A 20,592-nucleotide genomic window follows, 5' to 3' on the forward strand; every position below is an offset into this window, starting at 1 on the left:
ATTTATATATCTAAAAGATAAAGGTCCGATAATACTGCTTGAGGAATTCCCCTCTTAATTTTTACAGGGTCAGATAAAGCTTCACCTACTCTAATTCTCCGAGATCTATTTTCTAGAAATATAGCAACCCATTCAGTCACTCTTGTCTAGTCCAACTGCACTCATTTTTTCCAGTAGTCTTTCATGATCCACCCTATGAAATGCTTTAGACAGGTCAATCGCGATACAGTCCATTTGAATTCCTGAATCCAAGATATCTGCTATATCTTGCTGGAATCCTACAAGTTGAGCTTCAGTGGAATAACCTTTCCTAAAACCGAATTGTCTTCTATCGAACCAGTTATTAATTTCACAAACATGTCTAATATAATCAGAAAGAATGCCTTCCCAAAGCTTACATACAATGCATGTCAAACTGACTGGCCTGTCATTTTCAGCTTTATGTCTATCACCCTTTCCTTTATACACAGGGGCTACTATAGCAACTCTCCATTCATCTGGAATAGCTCCTCCGACCAAACAATAATCAAATAAGTACTTCAGATATGGTACTATATCCCAACCCATTGACTTTAGTATATCCCCAGATCTCTTATCAATTCCAGCCGCTTTTCTAGTTTTCAACTTTTGTATCTTATTGTAAAAGTCTTTGTTATCATATGTAAATTTTAATACTTCTTTAGCCTTAGTCTCCTCCTCACATACACCCCCCCCCCCCCCCTCTTGTCGGCCATCAATTTCCAATGACCAGGTACAGTTGGTGTGAGGCCTTATTTCTGTATATGAAGTTTGGCCAGAAGTCATCGGAAGACAACTGAATGCGATGTTATTAACGAGTTGCTGCTCCGCGACCCCTCAAGCCTCGCCAACGTGTTGGAATTGTTCTGGAGGGATCTGGACCCACGCACCTTGCACTGCTACCCACAACTGGTCTTGTGTAGTTTGTGTGGGATTCATGGAGCGTACACCAGCATTGACAGCATTCCATACATGCTTGATTGGATTAAGATCAGGGGATCTGGTCCAATCCATGGTCGTAACTTCACTGGAAAGCTCCTCCAACCACAGGGTGGTGACATAGCGCATTGTCCTGTTGAAATGAGGCATCTCCATCAGGGTACTCTAGGACCAGAAAGGGATGCAGATGGTCTAAAGGAATGTCCACAGAACATGCACCTGTCAGCACTCCCTGCGGCCGGACAATAGGGCCTAATTTCGACCATGAGAATGCTGCCGAGACCAGAACGGAGCCACTTCTTGTCTGGACACAACGTTGCTGACATGCAGGATCCATAGGTTCATGGGGCATACGCCACACTCTCACGAGCCCATCAACTCGATACAACTGGTACCGGGATTCATCGGACCATACCACGCGCTGCCACTGTTCCATGGTCCATTGCCAATGTTCGCAGGCCCATGCACGTCGTCGAGCTCTATGTCGAGGTGTCAGCAAAGGGACACGAATTGGTCGTCGGCTGGTGAAGTCTATGCGGTGCAGTTGCCTCCTTAACAGTCCTGGTAGAAATGGGTCCCGACTTCCAACATTCAATTGGGCAGGGATCTGACTCAGTAGCTCTTTAAGCACCCAGTATGGTTCTGCGGAGGCAACGAGATGTCAGTTCGTTAAACACCTATGGTCTTCCTGTGCAGCGGTTTACGCAGGTAGTAACATTCTCTCTGCGATATTGAAAATCCACCCTCGACAATGTTGACCTCGGAAACCCGAATTCGCATATAATCTCTGCAATGTCAGACTTGTTGGCTGAACGGTCAGCGTACTGGCCTTCGGTTCAGAGGGTTCCGGGTTCAATTTCCGGCTGGGTCGGGGATTTTAACCTTAATTGGTTAATTCCAATGGCACAGGGGCTGGGTGTATGTGTTGTCTTCATCATCATTTCATCCTCATCATGACGCGCAGGTCGCCTACGGGAGTCAAATAAAAAGACCTGCACCTGGCGAGCTGAACCTGTCCTGGGATATCCCAGCACTAAAAGCCATATGACATTCCATTTCATCTCTGCAATGCTATAACCCAGGCGCCGTCCACCGACGATCATCCCAAGTTCAATGCCGGTTAACTTGCGAAGTGTTGCCATCTTTACGACACCGGTGTCTGTGACAGACTGCTCAGCTACATCACAGCTAGTCGCAACGCTCAGGCGTCATACACGGCAACCCACTCGGTGTATATATTATATATGCTACTTTTAAAATGGCTATCATTACTTTCTAAACTTAGTTTTATCTTGTACATTAATAGAGAATGAAATATGTTCATAAAATGCTTTCACTAGAATTACCTTTTTGTCACTACACCATACAACCACTGTAAATAAACACTGCCCAGTTGTCTTAAATAAAACACGCTGCTGCCTGAATGTCAATCCCTAATTCTTAGGATGCCAATTTAGATTAGTAGCGCAATAAAAATTCTCATAGAAATCCTGACATTCCTCAACTAAATCAAAACAAATTTCCTTACAAACTGAACATGAAAAGCAGGTTAAGTTTCTTTTAAAGAACTCTGTATTTACTAATGAGGTACTTGTGCACTCATTTATGATTATTAAGAATCGCCAATAAGTCTTTAATTGTTGAGGCTGAATCAGGGTAACTACATATTAGTAACCATTTATATGCACAGAGCCTGTCATATAGTGTAGTGTAGTAGTTAAGTGAAAAGGTTGGCTTCCTATAAATGTGGTATTCGAAGCTATCGTCTTTTCGTGTGATGGTAATGTGTGAAAAATACATGGACTTATTGATTTTATCTAATACTGTGAATTTTATATTTTGACCTAATGAGTTAAGGTATTGCAGAATATTTTTACTTTTGAAATATTGGTCTGTGATTACGAACGTGTCGTCGACATAGTGCATCCAGGGACTTAGAACACACAGTTCTAAGTGGTCAACAAAGGCCTCAAATTCAATTGGCCCAATGCCCACAAAGAGAAAGTTATAATGACAATTGCCAAAGTCGAGTCTAATAATGTCAAGCTTCCCACTGAACAACAAAATGACACGAGATACAAAATCAAGAAGGAACTCGCCAGTTTGGTGAAGTAAATAAACATAAATTCAACACACATCAATCACAAACAAAATAAAGAATTACAAAATAAAGTAAAACAGAATGATGTAATCATCACAAAGGCCGATAAAGGCTGCTTCAAAGCTAGGAAAACAATAGATAGGGAATCTGCCACCTGGGCGAGTGCCCTAAATACAGATCAGTAGTGACTGATTGATAATTTAACAAGTTACAAAATATCTAGGCTTAATACTAGCATGTGCCTGCGGCTTCGCTGGCGTTGATTAATTCAACCGCATTAGATGTTATTAAACCGTAAAAGTTGCTTGCTGATGATGCTGAGTTTTACTTCTTGAAGCAAAAATCTCTCTTTGACACAGCCATGAGCGATTGCTAAAATGCTGTGCCCATGTAGGCCTATGTTAAAAATTTCAGTTCTCTACGTCCTGTAGATTTGGCTGGGCGTGGCACACATACATACAAACAAAATTCCAGATATCACTGACAGAACAAAAATAGCTTCCAATGGCATGGACCTAAAATGGCATTTTGACTGGTATATGTATTACTTTTTTTTTTTTTTAATTGTACAAATTGGCTTTACGTTGCACCGACACAGACAGGTCTTAAGGCCGGTCTCCACTGATTAACATTTAACAACATGTTAAATGTTTAAACATTTACCAACATGTTAAATGTTTAAAGTGTTAAATATTGACTGGTGACACTATCAACATGTTAAATGTTAAATAGCATTTCATTTAACATTGTGTCCACACTTAATTAACATGTTAAACTTGACATCCTTTGTTTATATACAGGCACTTCATCATATCAGTTTGTGGTAATACATTTAGGTGGTGTCCAGTATTTTCAAACAAGGACAATGGACTCAGGTGAAGAGGATTTGGCCTTTGTCATTGCCACTGTTGCTTCTTATGATATAGAAATGCAGTTTTATTAGACACATTTCCTCCCCTCATCGTGCTCATTGCTTCAAAAGCAAACCACTTTGAAGTATAAACTTCGTCCGCTCCTGACTTTCCCACTTTTCTAAACTTTTTGCAATTCTCGACTGCACTGGGAGAGGAGGCATGCTACTTTGTTTCGATGCACTCGCAGAAACAATTATAGATAATTTTGAGTTCCTGGAAACTGTCGGCTTTCTTCACTTTATCTCTGTATTCGTTTGATGAGACATCCCACAAACAAGGCCTTTCAATGATATTATTAATTAAGTCTAGAGTAATCTTGCTTCTAGTCCGGCCCCGCAGTCTAGGGGAAACTCATCCGCCTGTCACCCGACGGCCCCAGATTAGAGTCCCAGCCAGATCAGGGGTTTTTAATTGAAATGATTAATATCCCTGGCCTGAGGACTGGGTGTTTGTGTCCTTAACATTCCTTTCCTCACATCCAACACTCTACACTTCCGCCATTTACAAAATACACGCAAGTTCCTCACCTATGGTGCAAGTAGTAGCAAAAGATCTTTCTAGGTCGTCGCCCCGAACAAATAGCATTTTAAAATAAAATTAAAAAATAAATAAAATCTCCTTGCTCCACTCCATTTCTGACTGTAAATTTTAGTATAGTGCAGAGAGAACACACGTGCGTGTGCGTGTCCGTACTGTATTTGTAGCTGATAACAAAGAATATGAATATTGCGGAGTGCTGTAACTATAATCCTACTTCACGAGAAGCACGTCGTTTGCATCGTTTAGGCTATCTGTTGGCATGGAAACAGCACGGAAGTTGCCGAAGCAGTGCCGACATCTCCAAACAACGAATTGACTTGACATGTTTTCCACTTGGAGTGGAAAACACGCCAGCATGTTAAAAGTGTTAACCTCAACATTCTGAGTTAACATGCAAAGTCAATTGGAAAAGACAATCACAATATACATGTCAATTGTAACATGTTAAATTTACTATGTTGGTGTTAAATGTTTATCAATGGAGACTGGCCTTTAAGGCGACAATGGGATAGGAAAGGGCTAGGAGTTAAAAGGAAGCGACCGTGGCCTTAATAATGGTAAAACCCCAGCCAGCATTTGCCTGGCGATGGTAAACCACTGAAAACCATCTTCAGGGCTGCCAACAGTGGAGTTTGAGCCCACTATCTCCCGAATGCAAGCTCACAGATGCGCGCCCCTAACTCAAAGGCCAGCTCCCTTGGTTTACTATTCCTTGTTTATCTATCTTATGTTTCATCTGAATAAAATGAAAGATTGAGTTAGTTGAAAGAAAATACAGTTCATATTTTACTGCTGATATACTGAAATCCTCGTAGTATTCTCTGACATTTGTGAACAAAATGAATATCGGGTAAATAAGAAATTAATTAATTAATTAAAACAATTAAAAGTGACATGAACAATTAATGAAATGTATAAATATTCATTGAACAATAAGCTTATGTTAAAACATTCAGATCTTTGTGTACCGTAGATTTGCCTGGATTAAGAAAATCACTCGCACACACACACTCTCTCTCTCTCTCTCTCTCTCTCTCTCTCTCTCTCTCTCTCTCTCTCTCCAGATATTACAGACTGAATTTGGCTCTACGTGTCCAGGGCCAAAAATGGCTTCCTACATCATAGACTTAAAATGGCTCCTTGACTTGTGTTTTCTACCTATCTTATGTACGTTGCCTAGCTACAGTGAATCTATACATTTAATCTTGGTGAAAGAACATTGGCTTGTCATTTCCCCTCACATGTTTTCTGACGGTTTTTCGTTCATAACTCATCAACGAAAGCGAAAATGAAAAATCCGGTTTTGAAGTGCATTCAGACCCCCACCTATGTTCAAAATTTCAGATTTCTGCATGCCGTAGATTTGGCTAGGCATCGCACACACACAGACAAATCCTTTTATTATTATAGATTAAAATTAATTTCCCTGAACCTGAAGAGAATTACTGGACTCTCAAATTACAGAACTGCCTTAATATGAGGTTGATGTGCATTTTCTCCAAGAAGTCTTTCTCTTGTAGGTGTTTTTATCTTTCATACCCCTCTGTAGCTTTTGATCTTTCTTTGATTATTTTTAAAAATTTATCCGTGTCTAATGAGTGAGAAATTTTATCTAAGTATTGACCAACTGAAAGGTATAAGTTATTATTTTAACTCCTAAAGTTATGGCCTAAAAAGAAAAGATGTAGCTAGATTAGATATAATACTGTCTTATATCTACCCTCTTAATACCTGATGTCAGTCCATTAATAGATTTTAGAATTACTTTTGCATCAAATTCAAAGTTCTTGTGTCTCCTTTGAGCCATTTACAACTGAATTGCATTTACGGCTGGTGCCCAGGTAACAGATGCCAATTGTTTACCTACTCTTTCCTTATAATTTCAAAGTTGTGTGTCAAACATCTCCCTTGGTGAAGTGTTCCAAATTTCTCTTTCTAAAAAAAATATTAGGTCCGTGAATGACATAATAAATATTCACAGGGCAGACCCGTCAACAACCCAGTGTACTTATTTCCATGACATACTGCTTAGTCGATCAGCTATCAGCTTGTCTCCTTCCTCCTAAACCTTCTCAGCCTAAAGATGAGACTACTAGTTCCAGTTCTTGAATCAAGTAATGCTGGTGAAATTACCATACCCTAGAACCATATTCTGACTGGGGATATTACCAGCAACTTACATGCCCCCTTCTTTACATCCTTGTTAAAGTGATTACCCCAATGCAGATCTTTCCTTATGTTATAGGTACTTACAGCAGTCCCCATGAGTTACATTCATTTGATGAATAATATTACTACAGTAAAACCTCATTAAGATGATTCTGCAGGGGACAAGGAAAGAAAACGTGTTAAATGAGAATACATACCATTGGATAGGGAAATAAAAACTATAAATGAGATATTGAAATTCTTGATCAGTTTTCTTTTCAACATGTGTGCATTTTATGTTATACATGTACAGGTGTAGCGAAAGCTGTAGCAACAGTTTCTGAAGATGCAAGGGAGTATTGAAAGGTGTGAGAAATACAAGAGAACAAATATATGAAAATCTCTTCTAATGGGGCTTATAAACTACAGTGAAAAAACATGAGACAACAAATATGAAAACATTTGCACAGAGTCCCATAAAAGTATCAATATTTTACTGAAATTCACATTCTTAAAACAAATGTAATGTTTAACTGTATGTTGAAGCCTTATGTTTTGGACCAGTAGATTATTAACACATTGAGGACGGGTCCTGAACGGAGGCTGCTACCCCACGTATACTGGATGGTTCAAGCCTCGAAAAAAGAAAGTACACTGCTGCACTCAAACTACTGTAACTCAAAAAGAACTCAAGATATCGACCTCAAACTTGGAACATGGACTTTCTAGGTTGCTTAGTAGTCTGTACATGCAATACCTTTAAAGGCAGTACACTTTGTAGCTCCATTTAAATCTTTCTAAGCACAGTGTAGTTGGAATGCCTTGTTTGTACCTTTCATGTGCTTACTGTATTCAAGTATACAAGAAGTTTCCTTTACGGTTGCTCTTGTTTACTGTTAGCCATTATTCATTAGAAATATCCTGTTCACAGTAACTCAGTACCTATGAAAACCGGTGTGCACATAATTAATCGCAAATATCAGTATCCGCCAGCAACTGAATGCGCAGCGCCATGCTGACATCCACATTGGAGCTCCAGGGAATAGCTCTACATATCAGATATTATTTTGTTTAATACAGGAAGGTTTAAAGAAAGAAGGAAAAAAAAAAAGAATGATAACGATAATTTATATTCCACGACTACACCGTTTGAACTCATAATCTCGTCCATGAATTGTATAAATGATCAAGGAGATAAGAGGTGCATAACAGCGAGAATTCTTGTAGCCCTTCACCTACTGTCAACTGAGAAACTAAGAATTCTCAGGGCTTGTCACCCATGTGGCACATAAGATAATGAATCTGCTTATAAATGTACACAAAGCATGTCCCCATGGACGCATCATCTTGAGAATTGTCTCTAGGTGCACGCGTAACATCACTCGTGTACGTAGGTGTGTTTTCATGTTTACAATGATTGTAAAAGTGGAAAAAAATATCCGGCACCAACATCAATGATTCTACTAATCCATAACGTGATGGCAAATAGTTCAAACTTTAGCTAACAGACAGTACAACAAACTGAAAACTAAAAATGGAGATTTCCAGGGCCTATCCACAACTGTTGGCCACAGTAATACAGGACTGGTCTTCAATGTGTTTAACATTGTTTTCTAGTCACATTCTTCGACCATACATTTGGAGGTTAAGCTTGCCCATGGGCCACCATCTTGAATGCGACAAAACTTCAATAATACCTGGCAATGATCTGGGCATCTCTAGTCGTAGGCGCGAGTTTCAACATTTGTGCCAACTCTACACACTTTAGATGCAGATGCCTGTACACTTCCTGAATTACTTTAGTCTTCATTAGTAACCAATTTCAAGACATTTTCTATATCCATAACTACACTATCTCAAGACAAATATGCATCACACTAGTCAACCTCTCACGATTATGTTCCTAGGGTTCATAGCTAGACTATCAAGTGACATATTCATCCATTCACAGTACCACATACTACAGAAATTTCTAACTTCTGATTTAAATGTGAAATACAAGCAAAAACAGGCTAAATTCAGCCTGCTAATTGGCAAGCAAAGCTGAACTTGCTCCTTGAAGATACATTTTACCCCAAGAAGTTCAGGAATTCAAGGCCTTTTTCCCATTATCATGCAACTTTCCTCGGCCTGTCTCCTGCGGGGGAGGGCTTTTATGAGTGTTGGAAATAATGTTCCATTTACAAGGGATGATAAACATTTTCGGGACTGGAAAAATTGTTATCATACTGAATGGTAATAGCAAATATCTGTGACATAATAAACGAGGCATTTTTATATAGATTTAAAACAATGGGAATCTGGACTATGAATTTACAATGTACTAACGAGAAAACTTATTGATGAGGAACACACTAACTAGGTTTCGCTGCATTTGATTACTGCTTCATGTAAAATTGTGCTGAATAAAGTAAAGGACAGATTTTCTCCAGGTTCTCCAGTTTACCTTGTCAGTTTTATCCAGTTCACTCTATAATAATTCATTTTCGTCCTGGAGTATGTAACAAGCCTTGTGAATTCTTCGATGACAGTTGCGAGATTTGTTACCTGACCAAGCACTGAACGAAAATCAGGTAAAGTCAATTTCAGTGTTTCGAAATTCATCTTCTGATAAACCATACATCTCCTGTCTTTTCTCACATTATCCACGTTAGGTTAGTAAATTAAAGGCTCCTACAGAGATAGATGTAACCAACCCTTTTGTATCTTGTTACATGATGAAAATTTGAGTTTTAGAATTAATAGCCAATCATATCTAAGCTACTTAATCTGATTCTGGCTTAAGTGCTGTATAAAGGAAGTGGAACCCATCTAACTTCAGCTTGCAAGATTTATTGCACACCCATGACATTATCATGAAGCTATATTGGAGTACATACAAGGAAAACATGGAATCCTGGAATACAATTACTAAATTTTCTCTTTGTTCAGCATTAATTTTACTTACAGTCTCCAGTTGAAAGGTCCTCGGACACAAATCATGGCTAGCAGTATCCTACAGATCACCAGACTACCCATTTAAATGTCCTCATGTCTTAGAATAATTTAAAATAGACCATATTTTCTCGCGTAATTAACACACGGTTTTTTTTTAACGAAAATTACAGGCGCAAACTTTGGATGCGTAAATTATTCAAGGAATTAAGATATTAGAAAATTATTTACAATTAATTTATATTTCAAAGGCACATAAAATATAATATAAACAATTGGTTCAATTCATTTGCGGTATCTTCATTTGGCGTAAAATTCCGGTGTGAATTTTTTCTAAAAAATCAAATAGGGTACATCAGGTAAGTTGGACATGTGGACCTGTCCAACACGAGAACGGCAGGGCATCGAAGGAGGGACCTTGCTAGATTTCCCCAAACCTATCATACCCAATCTTGTACGAGTGACTTGTCAATCCACCCCTTTTCTTTGATACGAATGTGGATCCCTTGTGAAATTTTACTTTAGGCATCTTTTTCATTTTACAACAATGTAAGGTGCAAGCTTTCTGCAATCAGCTTTTACAGCAAGTATTGCAGTACATCCGTGTTTTTCACTTCTGGTAGCGCGTACGATAACACTCAATGTCCCTTTCTTATCGATCGTTTCACTTTGTAGCATATGGAAACTGAGGGTGTCTGACCTGAGGTTCCTATTAGGGAGCAAATATTCCTTCACTTTACGCATCTCAAGCATAAAGCGATGAAAATCAATTGCTTCTTGGTTCAAATAATTCAACATTTTTTTGGGCATAATCTTGTTCGTCATCGAAGTGTCTATTTCTCTTCATAAAGTTATTCATCCAGCCGCGGCTAACCTTCAAATCTGAGACACGTGATTCCATGTGCAGCGGCTATTTCTTGTCCTTTAAAGTACAACACTTCGTGAGAAACGGCATATCCAACATTGCATAACTAAATCATATATTTAAGCGGATCCTCCTCTACTTGCAAAAACTTGATGCTTTTTGGTCCGCAAAATGCTTTGCGAGACTTGTTGGTCGCTTCAAGTGCACTCCTCTATTACTGCAGTAGCGCACGTTGCATTTGGACACTGAATACTTGCGGCCCGCTGCCCTATTCCCGTATGTTTTGGCGTAACTGATCACCGCGAGTTTATATGATGCAGTATTACTCTAATACTTGCTCACTGTGGACTAAAACAATTTTGAGATCACAGAAAACATATGTCCCGTACCCAAAACACACTTTAAATATGTTTGTACCACAGTGGAAGAGAGCCTCACCAGTCATTTCTGGGCTGACTCTCACTGAACTAGTACAGTGGCATATCCTACCGGCTAATAACAGCACATTGCCCGGTTTTACAATAGGAAGGCTGCTACCTGCGTAGCTGACATCTTTATTTCAAAATGCATCCGGAGCTGCATGATGGATGTTCGAAGAAGTGGATTCTCTTTGGACCCAAAAATATCGGTATGCGTAAATTATGCGAGAATATACGGTGTATATATTTTTAAACATCCTAGCATATAAAATTTGTCAAGTTACATGACAGAATTCCCCAAATTCCATAACAACCAAGGTGTAAAAGTTTTCTGACTAAGAACTAACTGGCATGACAAAGCAAAACTATTTCCAAAAGGTTTGGTTATTATGGCTGAGTAACACAAATTTAAGGTAGATGAATATTCTTGTTAGATTTAAGAAGCACCAGCTGTCATCAGTTCTGGTATAACAGGAAGACTAAGCAGTAATTTTAATTTTAAATGCAGGTTAGAACAAGCCAGCAAAGAACCCAGGGAGGAGGACCTGCATCTAATCGTAGAGCTGCAGCAAGGAATAGCAGTACGAGAAAACGAGCTGGCCAAGTTAACAGAAGAGAAACAATATTATCAGCAGGAGCTAGCGAACAAAAAAATAAAGTCCAACCAAACAACAGACGTGGAGCCCGTGGTGGTTCCCATAGATCCACAACAACACCGACACAGGCCACGCAAAGGAGGGGGGAACAAGTCTGTACCTCCACCAATACTTCAGGTCAATAACCAACCAAGAAGAACACATTCTGCTCCACGGTAGGCATGCAGAGGACCTGCCCTAGTTTGGGTAAATTACAAATTGCCATGTGCATAGCTAGCACAAATGTCAAGAGGAAGCTCTCACCAAATAACTTGAGAAATGTTGGAGGTTCTATGATAGTATGAATTGTGCTGAAAGCTGCAAGTAAAATATTCTGATTACTTTTTCCATTATCTCATATCATTTTTAATCTATTTTATGAGAATTTCTCTTTACAGGTAGTGCAAAACTTGTTACAATAACATATTTTTGAGAGAAGCTTTGCTACCTATTGGGATCAATAGGTCAAGGGCATAAGCATGTTCCACAGATGTGATAGTGTGTGGAATACATTCAATTAAGGAATATAAGCGACAGAAAATGAAACAAGTGTATGAATATATAATTAAAGATAGGAAAGAGAATAGGAACATACAGGCGAGGTCCTAACTAGCCTGTCACTGTGTGTTATGTGTGTTCCTAGCCTCATTCCTAGTTTTACGGAACAAGGATCTTTCACCATCTACTGAAATTCTGTAGTACCAGACTAATATTATTAAATGATGAAATGGACAGTATAAGAATTTTAGTTGAAAGTTTCTTTGTTCCCATTAGGAAGTCTTTTATAGTGTATTACTTGCACATCTGCCAACAAAAGAATATTTGTTTACATAGATCTTATCTAAAGCAAATATGCTGAACTATCACATGTAAGCACTGCTGAGAGTAAGATACTTATTCTTCGTTCGCAACGAGGAACTACAGCAGTGGTGAGCAAAGCACAGTGCTAGTCTTGATTGTTCACTTCTGGATCTAGTCTAGTATTATAAATGAGCTCCTGTGTAATTGAGAGGTTAAATGCACAGCATTACTATCACTATTTGTAATTCTGTTACTTTATAATGGAAGAATTCAAAGTTATGTAAATGGTGGTCTGTGTATCACCATTTTAGAAATGATCACGAATACTGATTTCACTCAACCATTCTTAGTTGTGTTATAACAATGAAAGTGAATCAAATATTTTATAACTTTTAGTGAACTCAAAAATGAACTTGTTAATTTATGTTCTAAAGCCAATCAGTTGTTAGTGTTTTAATAAACAGAAGAATTTTTTTTCATTTCTGTACTTATGGCACGAAAGTAGTTAATGTGAAACACTACTTCCTCCAAATTATTCCATTTCTTATAAGATTTGTTCTTGGTAATTGAGCCAAGACTAATTGTTACTTGTTACTTTCCATGTAATTACACTGTAAGCAAAAAACTAACAGAATTAGACAAAAGGCATGCATATATGAAAATTATAGTAATCCTGTCAGCACAAGCTACTTTCATTGTAGATTGCCTTCAGATGATAAACTTGTTGGCAAAAGAATATGGTACTGAGCTATTATCTGAAAATTGATTCAGTTATGCTATCAATTTTATGCTACATCAGCTACATATTTCTTGCACCTTCATTTAATGAACTGAAATTGAGGCAAGTGACTCTAGAATGTAAATCAAAATGAAGACTGATAGCAGTGGAATTAAATCATTGACAGGGTTTAGTCCTGTTCAAAGTTTCCACTATACTCCTGATAACTACAGTAAATCCCACCCTATTATGTAAGTACTTAGCAGTTACCTAACAAAGAATCTAGTCATGACTGGCTCAAATGCTGGACATTGCTCTTGTTATTCCCAGTTCTTCAGAGTTTTTCTTACCAAAATAAGTATATTTATTTTTATCTTTGAACAGCGAATGTAACGGATGTGACAGCACCTGCTAAAAAAATAATCAACTTATTATAATAAAAAAGCAGAAAAGAAAACTCTTATAAGCTTTTTTTCCCTACCTTTCTAACCATTTAAATATACAAATAACTTCTTTATGCATGTTTAGTGATCTGGACCGATTACAACATTTCATAATTTAGGTACTCTCACATCCTTAAAAGTACAATTTCATAACATTTGCCAAATGAAAACATACTTCTGCCATTCTTAAATGCAACTGGTTAATTACAAAAGATGTCACATGCTGTTAAATGAGATGTAAGAAAAAAATAAACAAGATCCAGTTGTTAATGTTGTCATTATTCTCCTTTTATTTCAAAATATTTCAATTTAACTGAGTATTAAACTAGCTATAACAGTCTTTAACATTTTTCAAAAAAAGAAAAAGATTACAACTGCCTGCATCACAGTGAGTTTCTTTGGTTTACAGGAACTTACAGCATGGCACAAAACATGAATATAATACTAAAATATAAGACCTTTAGGCTGTTCAAATTAGAGAAAGCAGCTGTACAATACTTTGTCCAATGTAGATCAAAAACAAATTCATACAGGTGTTGGCTGTTTAATATGCGATGAGGAATGGATAATCTTTGTGATCCTTTATCCTGTAAAAAGAAGACAAAATGACATTAAAACACATCAATTGGTCTTTTGTTTTGCAAGTTGTTTTACGTCGCATTGACACAGATAGGTCTTATGGCGACGATGGGACAGGAAAAGGTAGGAGTGGGAAGGAAGCGGACGTGGCCTTAAGGTACAGCCACATCATCAGGGCTGCCGACAGTGGGGTTCGAACCTACAACCTCCCGAATATTGGATACTGGCCGCACTTAAGAGACTGCAGCTATCGAGCTCAGTAAAGGTAGGTTTTTTATGGACTGATGTTTCAAAATAAGTTTTCCTGTAATTGTACCATCATTTGAATTAAAGAGTAAAAATACATGGCAGAGGGTCAAGACAAGAATAACAAATTGTTTACACCAACTGCTCTACCACCCTGCTTTGGTGTTAATTATGGTAGTGTAAGTCATTAAGGATTTAGATCATGCAGTTTCCAAGACCTTACAACCACGGTATTACCCTGACCTGCAAATAAATTCTTACGTTATAATTCTCATGTTAGGTCCATATTGAAATGTACGTAAATACAAAGCATGTTACAAGTGTTTAAAAAAATATACATCCACCTATTAAATACAAAGAGATATTTTTAGAAATTAAATAATATTATAAAATGTTAAGGGACATGTTTCGCCCATCATCAGCCTCAAACTCAAACCTGTATGGTGAAAAATCAGGATCCTGATTGCTCTTACAAGTCATAAAAAGAGGATATCATTGTAGGTGTCTGTCCAAACATACAAATTATTAGAATGTCCTTGGCTAAAATTGCAGTATCAAGCTGCATGTCAAAAGTTCACACAATTATACTTTCCGGAGCGTTGAAAAACTTGTTGGCGGTAGAGCAATAAACAGCTCAGTCTTTATAAAGGCGGGATTCCACTGAGGCAACATTTGGGCGACATGGAGCATGCGGCTTGTTGTCAGTGGGGCAGAAAAGATGTGGTATGCTACATGTGTTGCTGCGTGTAGCATGCGTCACTTGTGGAGACTTGTCGCCAACTACAAACATTATTCCATCAAGGCAACAAAGACTACAGTTCCTCACTCGACTTTGACCGGCTGGCGACAGCTATACTTCCTTGTTTCGAATTTCTCAACCTATCATCTCACGAATCATCCCGGAAATGTGCATAGCGCGGAGTGATCAAAGCTGATAAGGCATGTAGCCTTGGAGCCCTTGGCAAACAAACCACGTCGGAATTCTAAAGAGACGAAAATCATTAGTGATGAGTTTATGGAGCACTTTGTGAGATGAAAGTCGTGCACCATGGCAGAATCGGTATGCCTAGAGGTACGGGAAGATTTAGAAACTTCTTGTTCACTGGAATTTAATAAAAAAAATTAAAATGTATTAGTTTTAAGCAGAATATCCTGACCCTATTCTGATTATTTTACCCCCTTCTAGCTCACATTTCTAATACAGTTATACTAGGAGAATGAAAGATAACTCGTGGCAACTACGACAATAAGTAGACAAAAAAACCATGGCACTACAGCCCTTGAAGAGCCTTGGCCTGCCAAGTGACTGCTGCTCAGCCCGAAGGCCTGCAGATTACGAGGTGTCGTATGGTCAGCACGATGAATCCTTTCGGTCGTTATTCTTGGCTTTCTAGACCGGGGTCGCTATCTCACCGTCAGATAGCTCCTCAATTCTAATCACGTAGGCTGAGTGGACCTCGAACCAGCCCTCAGGTCCAGGTGAAAAATCCCTGACCTGGCCGGGAATCGAGCCCGGGGCCTCGGGGTAAGAGGCAGGCACGCTATCCTTACTCCACGGGGCTGGCAATAAGAAGACATAGTGACGAAGAAAAAGACTGATGAAACAGTGTTGAAAGATTTTGCGTAATTAGAGTAGCGGTGAAGGATATCCAAATAAAAAGTAGATGAATTGTTGTGTGTTAACAGTGTAGAAAAGAGAACCATTTGTTGTTATGCTATTAAACGACGTATTTATGAGAAATCCATAGGCATGGAAATGCCATAAGATACTGATATGTAGCATATATTATTATTATTATTATTATTATTATTATTATACAATAATGTTATTGGCTTTATGTCTCATTACTACTTTTACGGTTTTCTGAGTCACCGATGTGCCGGAATTTAGTGCAGCAGGGATTATTTTACGTGCCATTAAATCTACCGACACGAGGCTGACGTAGGTCCATTTGAGCACCTTCAAATACCACCGGACTGAGTTAGAATCGAACCTGCCAAGTTTATTATTGTTGTTATAGTAGTTAGTACTATGATATCATTAAATTATATTTTCTGCAGTCGCTTAAGTGCGGCCAGTATCCAGTATTCGGGAGATAGTAGGTTCGAACCCCACTGTCGGCAGCCCTGAAAATGGTTTTCCGTGGTTTCCCATTTTCACACCAGGCAAATGCTGGGGCTGTACCTTAATTAAGGCCACGGCCGCTTCCTTCCCACTCCTAGCCCTTCCCTGTCCCATCGTCGCCATAAGACCTATCTGTGTCGGTGCGACGTAAAGCAACTAGCAAAAAAAAAATATATATATTTTAATAGTTATCTCTTATTTATTTCTAGTGCAAACTATTGCCAACCGAGCTCGATAGCTGCAGTCGCTAAAGTGCGGCCAGTATCCAGTAATCGGGAGATAGTGGGTTCGAGCCCCACTGTCGGCAGCCCTGAAGATGGTTTTCCGTGGTTTCCCATTGTTACACCAGGCAAATGCCGGGGCTGTACCTTAATTAAGGCCACGGCCGCTTCTTTCCAATTCCTTGACCTTTCCTATCCCATCGTCGCCATAATACATATCTGTGTCGGTGCGACGTAAAGCAAAAAAAAAAAAAAAAAGAAAACTATTGCCAGTACTAATAACGAGAAAACCAGGCATTTAATAATAATAATAATAATAATAATAATAATAATAATAATAATAATAATAATAGCTTTACGTCCCACTATCTACTTTTACGGTTTTCGGAGACACCGAGGTGCCGGAATTTAGGCCCGAAGGAATACCTTTACGTGCCACCGACACGAAGCCAGCATATTTGAGCACCTTCAAATACCACCGGACTGAACCAGGATCGAACCTGCCAAGTTGGGGTCAGAAGACCAGCGCCTCAACCGTCTGAGCCACTCAGCCCGGCAGGCATTGAATAAATCACAATCTTATTTACAAAAGTTCATAAGGAGTTAACTTATTTCATTTATTACAGGAAAACAGTGGCTTAAAATCAATTCACCACACGTTCCTCATTATCACCTGACGTTTGGAGCATAGATGTAAAGAGGAAAGGTACCGGTAAGTAGATTATACGCGAACCGCAGGTTTCCTCTCAATGGAGAAGCACCACCAGCTTTCATTTTCTGAATTATTTTATGCTCTCGGTGGAAAGCTGAACGCATTTTAAATTTTCTTCAGTTCGTGGACACTGCAGCCAATTTTTCTGGGGGCCGTTTTAACGTATGCTTTCTTTGCTAATGTTTTTATAATCACTCAATGTTATATTCCGCAGTTCCGGAGCATTGTGACAATCCCCAATTAAATTCGCAGTGTTTTCAATAGCCCACTTCATCTTGCCGCACGGAAATTGTAGCACCGATCCACACACTGTCGGATCCCGGGCGACACTGTTCGACAAGCATATTTTTTAAGCATGCGGCACCAGAGTGTGTTCGACAGATGGCAACATGTCTCATGCCACACAGCCGCACGCTACATGTCGTGCCGTGTTTCTTCAATTGAAAGTCGCCTGCAGCATGCTTCACTGTCGCATGCTCCATGTCGCCCTAATGTTGCCTCAGTGGAATCCCGCCTTAATGTGCCTCCTTGAATACTCCTGTTAGAGGATAAGAAAAAGCAAAGCTGACAGACTGTTACAGATGCCAATTTCGTATGTTGTGATAAATTCTTATGTAAAAATCTTAATTCATACCACTAAAATGTATTGGTTTTCCAGTCATCAACATCATCATCATCAGTTTGCCCTTCCAGCAAGCCGGGTAGGGTGTTTGAAAATGAGAGTCTTCCAAAGTTGCCTATTCAAAAAAGATTTTGTTGTCCATGACAGATTCCCAGTTCCATCCTCTTCTCTCCATGTCTTCCGTCAGTTGGTCCATCCATCTTCTTCTTGGTCTTCCAGCTGGTCTTCTACCAGTTATTCTCTTTTCCAAATAAGCACATGGTAACCTTGTGCTATTCATTCGTTTAACATGCCCAAACCATTTAAGTCTAGATGACCTAAGTCTTTCCTCCATCGATTCATTTAGACCTAGGTTAGATCGGATCTCACCATTTTTCACATGATCAAGTCGTCTCTTTTGGAGGGCAGTTCTAAGAAATTTCATTTCACAGGCTTGAATCCTACTACAATCCTTTGATGTTAGTGTGCAGGTTTCCAGAGAATATGTAAGGATGGGAATGAAATATGACTTGTACAGGATCATTTTTGTTCTTTGTGGGACCTTCTTATCCCATAGTAGGTAAAGTTAGAGCCTTTGATTACTCTTATTTCTATCTCAGCTCTATTCTTCTTCTTTTATGACCACACTGGATCACTTTAGTCAGTCCGTCGTTCAGGTCTCTTTGAAGGGATTGTTCGGGCTTTGCGGTCTTCCCAGCACTTCTTCAGACGCTCCGATCTTCGTGCCCTTTCCTCAGTTGAAAATATGCGTGTTGTTGGTTTGTTTTGTGTAAGAGTAAAGCGGAGGTTTGTATTCTTGAGTTTTGTATTCAATTTTATCTTATTTGTGGTGTCTTCTGTTGTAAGGCCTATGTCCTTCAGATCCTCTTACTTCTGATCCATTTACATCCTGTTGTGGTATTTTTTTGAGACGAGATTGTGTTGTACTAGTTGTTTCAGAAGTCTCGAACCCTGCATCCTCATGATATGTCCAAAGAATCCCAGTCTCCTCTTACGCATAGTATCTGTAATGGGTTCTAGCTCTTTGTACACGACTTTGTTAGGTATTAACCGCCACTGTCCATCCTTGTGGTATTTTTGTTTTGTTCTTCCAATCCTCCTTTCAATTTACTGAAGTCTGTCAGTCTTTGATGGTTTATTCAGGTGAAAAAGCGTTTCTGCTGCATATGTAGCTTCCAGTTTTATAACTGTGTTGTAGTGTTATTTTTGTATTTATTGATAGACATTTCTTTTTGTAGATATCCCACGTTAATTTTTGTGCTTTAGCTAATCTATTTGTTCTTGTTTGGACTGAGATTATTACTAGCCATTATGCTTTTTAAATATCTGAATTGGTGTACTACTTCAATTTGGTGGTCCTGTATTTTTATGTTTCATTCTGTATTATGTCTGCTGATTTTCAGTGCTACTGTTTTTGATGGGTTCAATTTCATTCCATAATCATAAAACTTCTTACACCATGCATTCAGATTATTTTGCACTCCCTCCTTTATTTCATCCCATACTGCCACATCGTCTGCAAACACCAGAGCCTTAAGATCTTTACAGTAAAACCTCGTTAATTTGAAGTCGTTGGGATGCAAAAACCGGACTTCGAATTATGTGATTTCGAATTAACCGCCAACACATACTTTGGAAATGCCAACCCTTGCGGCCTCACAATATGTTCTAAGACCCGTTACAGCATGCAATTAACCTTGATTCACAGTTTAAAGCTCTCAAATGTCATGGAAAAAACTATTCCCAAATGTATCCAACAAGGTGCATTTACAGTATTCAACTCACTGGCAAACATAACCTCACGCAATGACATTAAAAAAAAAAAAAATTCAAAGACTAGGAGAAATCTATACTGGCTCCCCTGTGCAAGTGCTTTATTCATTTGATTACTGTACTGTATGCATTTTAGATGTCTTGTGCTTGCACGGAATGTACCCGATGCCCTTAAAACATCGCGGCTTATCGAACTTTCCTATGACGCGGGTAGAAAGTCTCTCGCTTCCGTCCACATTTCAACAACAGTACAGTGACTATACTTGTACGATTTCCCGCCAAGGCACTTCTAAGAGTCATTAATGCATGCAATCACCTTGATTCTCAGTTTAAACTTTTCAAATGCCATGGAAAACACTACAGTGAAACTCAGTTAAGAAGTTCCCGCATAAGAAGTTTTCCCGCCTAAGAAGTGTGATATTCTTGGTCCCTTGATCAGTTGCATTAAGACATATGTATATTTTTCCCGTTTAAAGTGTTCTGTTGTAAATATATTTCCCGCTTAAACAGTTCAGATTTTAGAGCCCCTTGAGATAGAAAACGTCCGCTCAAAGCAGCCCGTGGTTAGAACCCTCCAGTCTCCGCGCAAGTTGCACCCTGTGTTAGACCGTGCGCGCGCTCGCGGTGTGTGTCTGGTGTCACGGAACATGTGCGGGCCTGCCACGGCCATATGACGTCACGCTATGACAACACGGACAGCAGATGATCACTCTCGACTTGTGGAATCGAATCGAACCAACAGTCAAAATTTCCACTCCACCGTTCCATCTAGCGGAATAAAATCGAACGGGATTCTACGTAAGAAACAAAGTACGCAATGAATGATTTGATAAAACTTT

At 39.0% G+C, this 20,592-nt stretch overlaps 2 protein-coding genes across 11 annotated transcripts in view; one reads left to right on the forward strand and one right to left on the reverse strand.

The window, feature by feature from the left end:
- Positions 1–13,745, forward strand: part of LOC136878916 (protein FAM184A) — a 442,374-nt gene extending 428,629 nt beyond the window's left edge. For 6 of the 10 annotated variants that reach the window (XM_067152527.2, XM_067152526.2, XM_067152524.2 and 3 more), the window contains one exon: positions 11,387–13,745. In XM_067152527.2, coding sequence (XP_067008628.2) covers positions 11,387–11,693 — 307 coding nt within the window. In that variant the 3' untranslated portion in view covers positions 11,694–13,745. The remainder of the gene's footprint in view (positions 1–11,386) is intronic. The other 4 variants (XR_010860861.2, XR_010860862.2, XR_010860864.2 and 1 more) reach the window with 1 other exon arrangement.
- The window catches only part of LOC136878917 (aldo-keto reductase family 1 member B1), a 71,851-nt gene continuing 64,997 nt past the window's right edge, over positions 13,739–20,592 (reverse strand). The window contains exon 7 of the mRNA XM_067152530.2: positions 13,739–14,062. Coding sequence (XP_067008631.2) covers positions 14,020–14,062 — 43 coding nt within the window. The 3' untranslated portion in view covers positions 13,739–14,019. The remainder of the gene's footprint in view (positions 14,063–20,592) is intronic.

This window comes from Anabrus simplex, chromosome 8 (assembly GCF_040414725.1).
Source record: "Anabrus simplex isolate iqAnaSimp1 chromosome 8, ASM4041472v1, whole genome shotgun sequence".
Taxonomy (NCBI): Eukaryota; Metazoa; Arthropoda; class Insecta; order Orthoptera; family Tettigoniidae; genus Anabrus; species Anabrus simplex.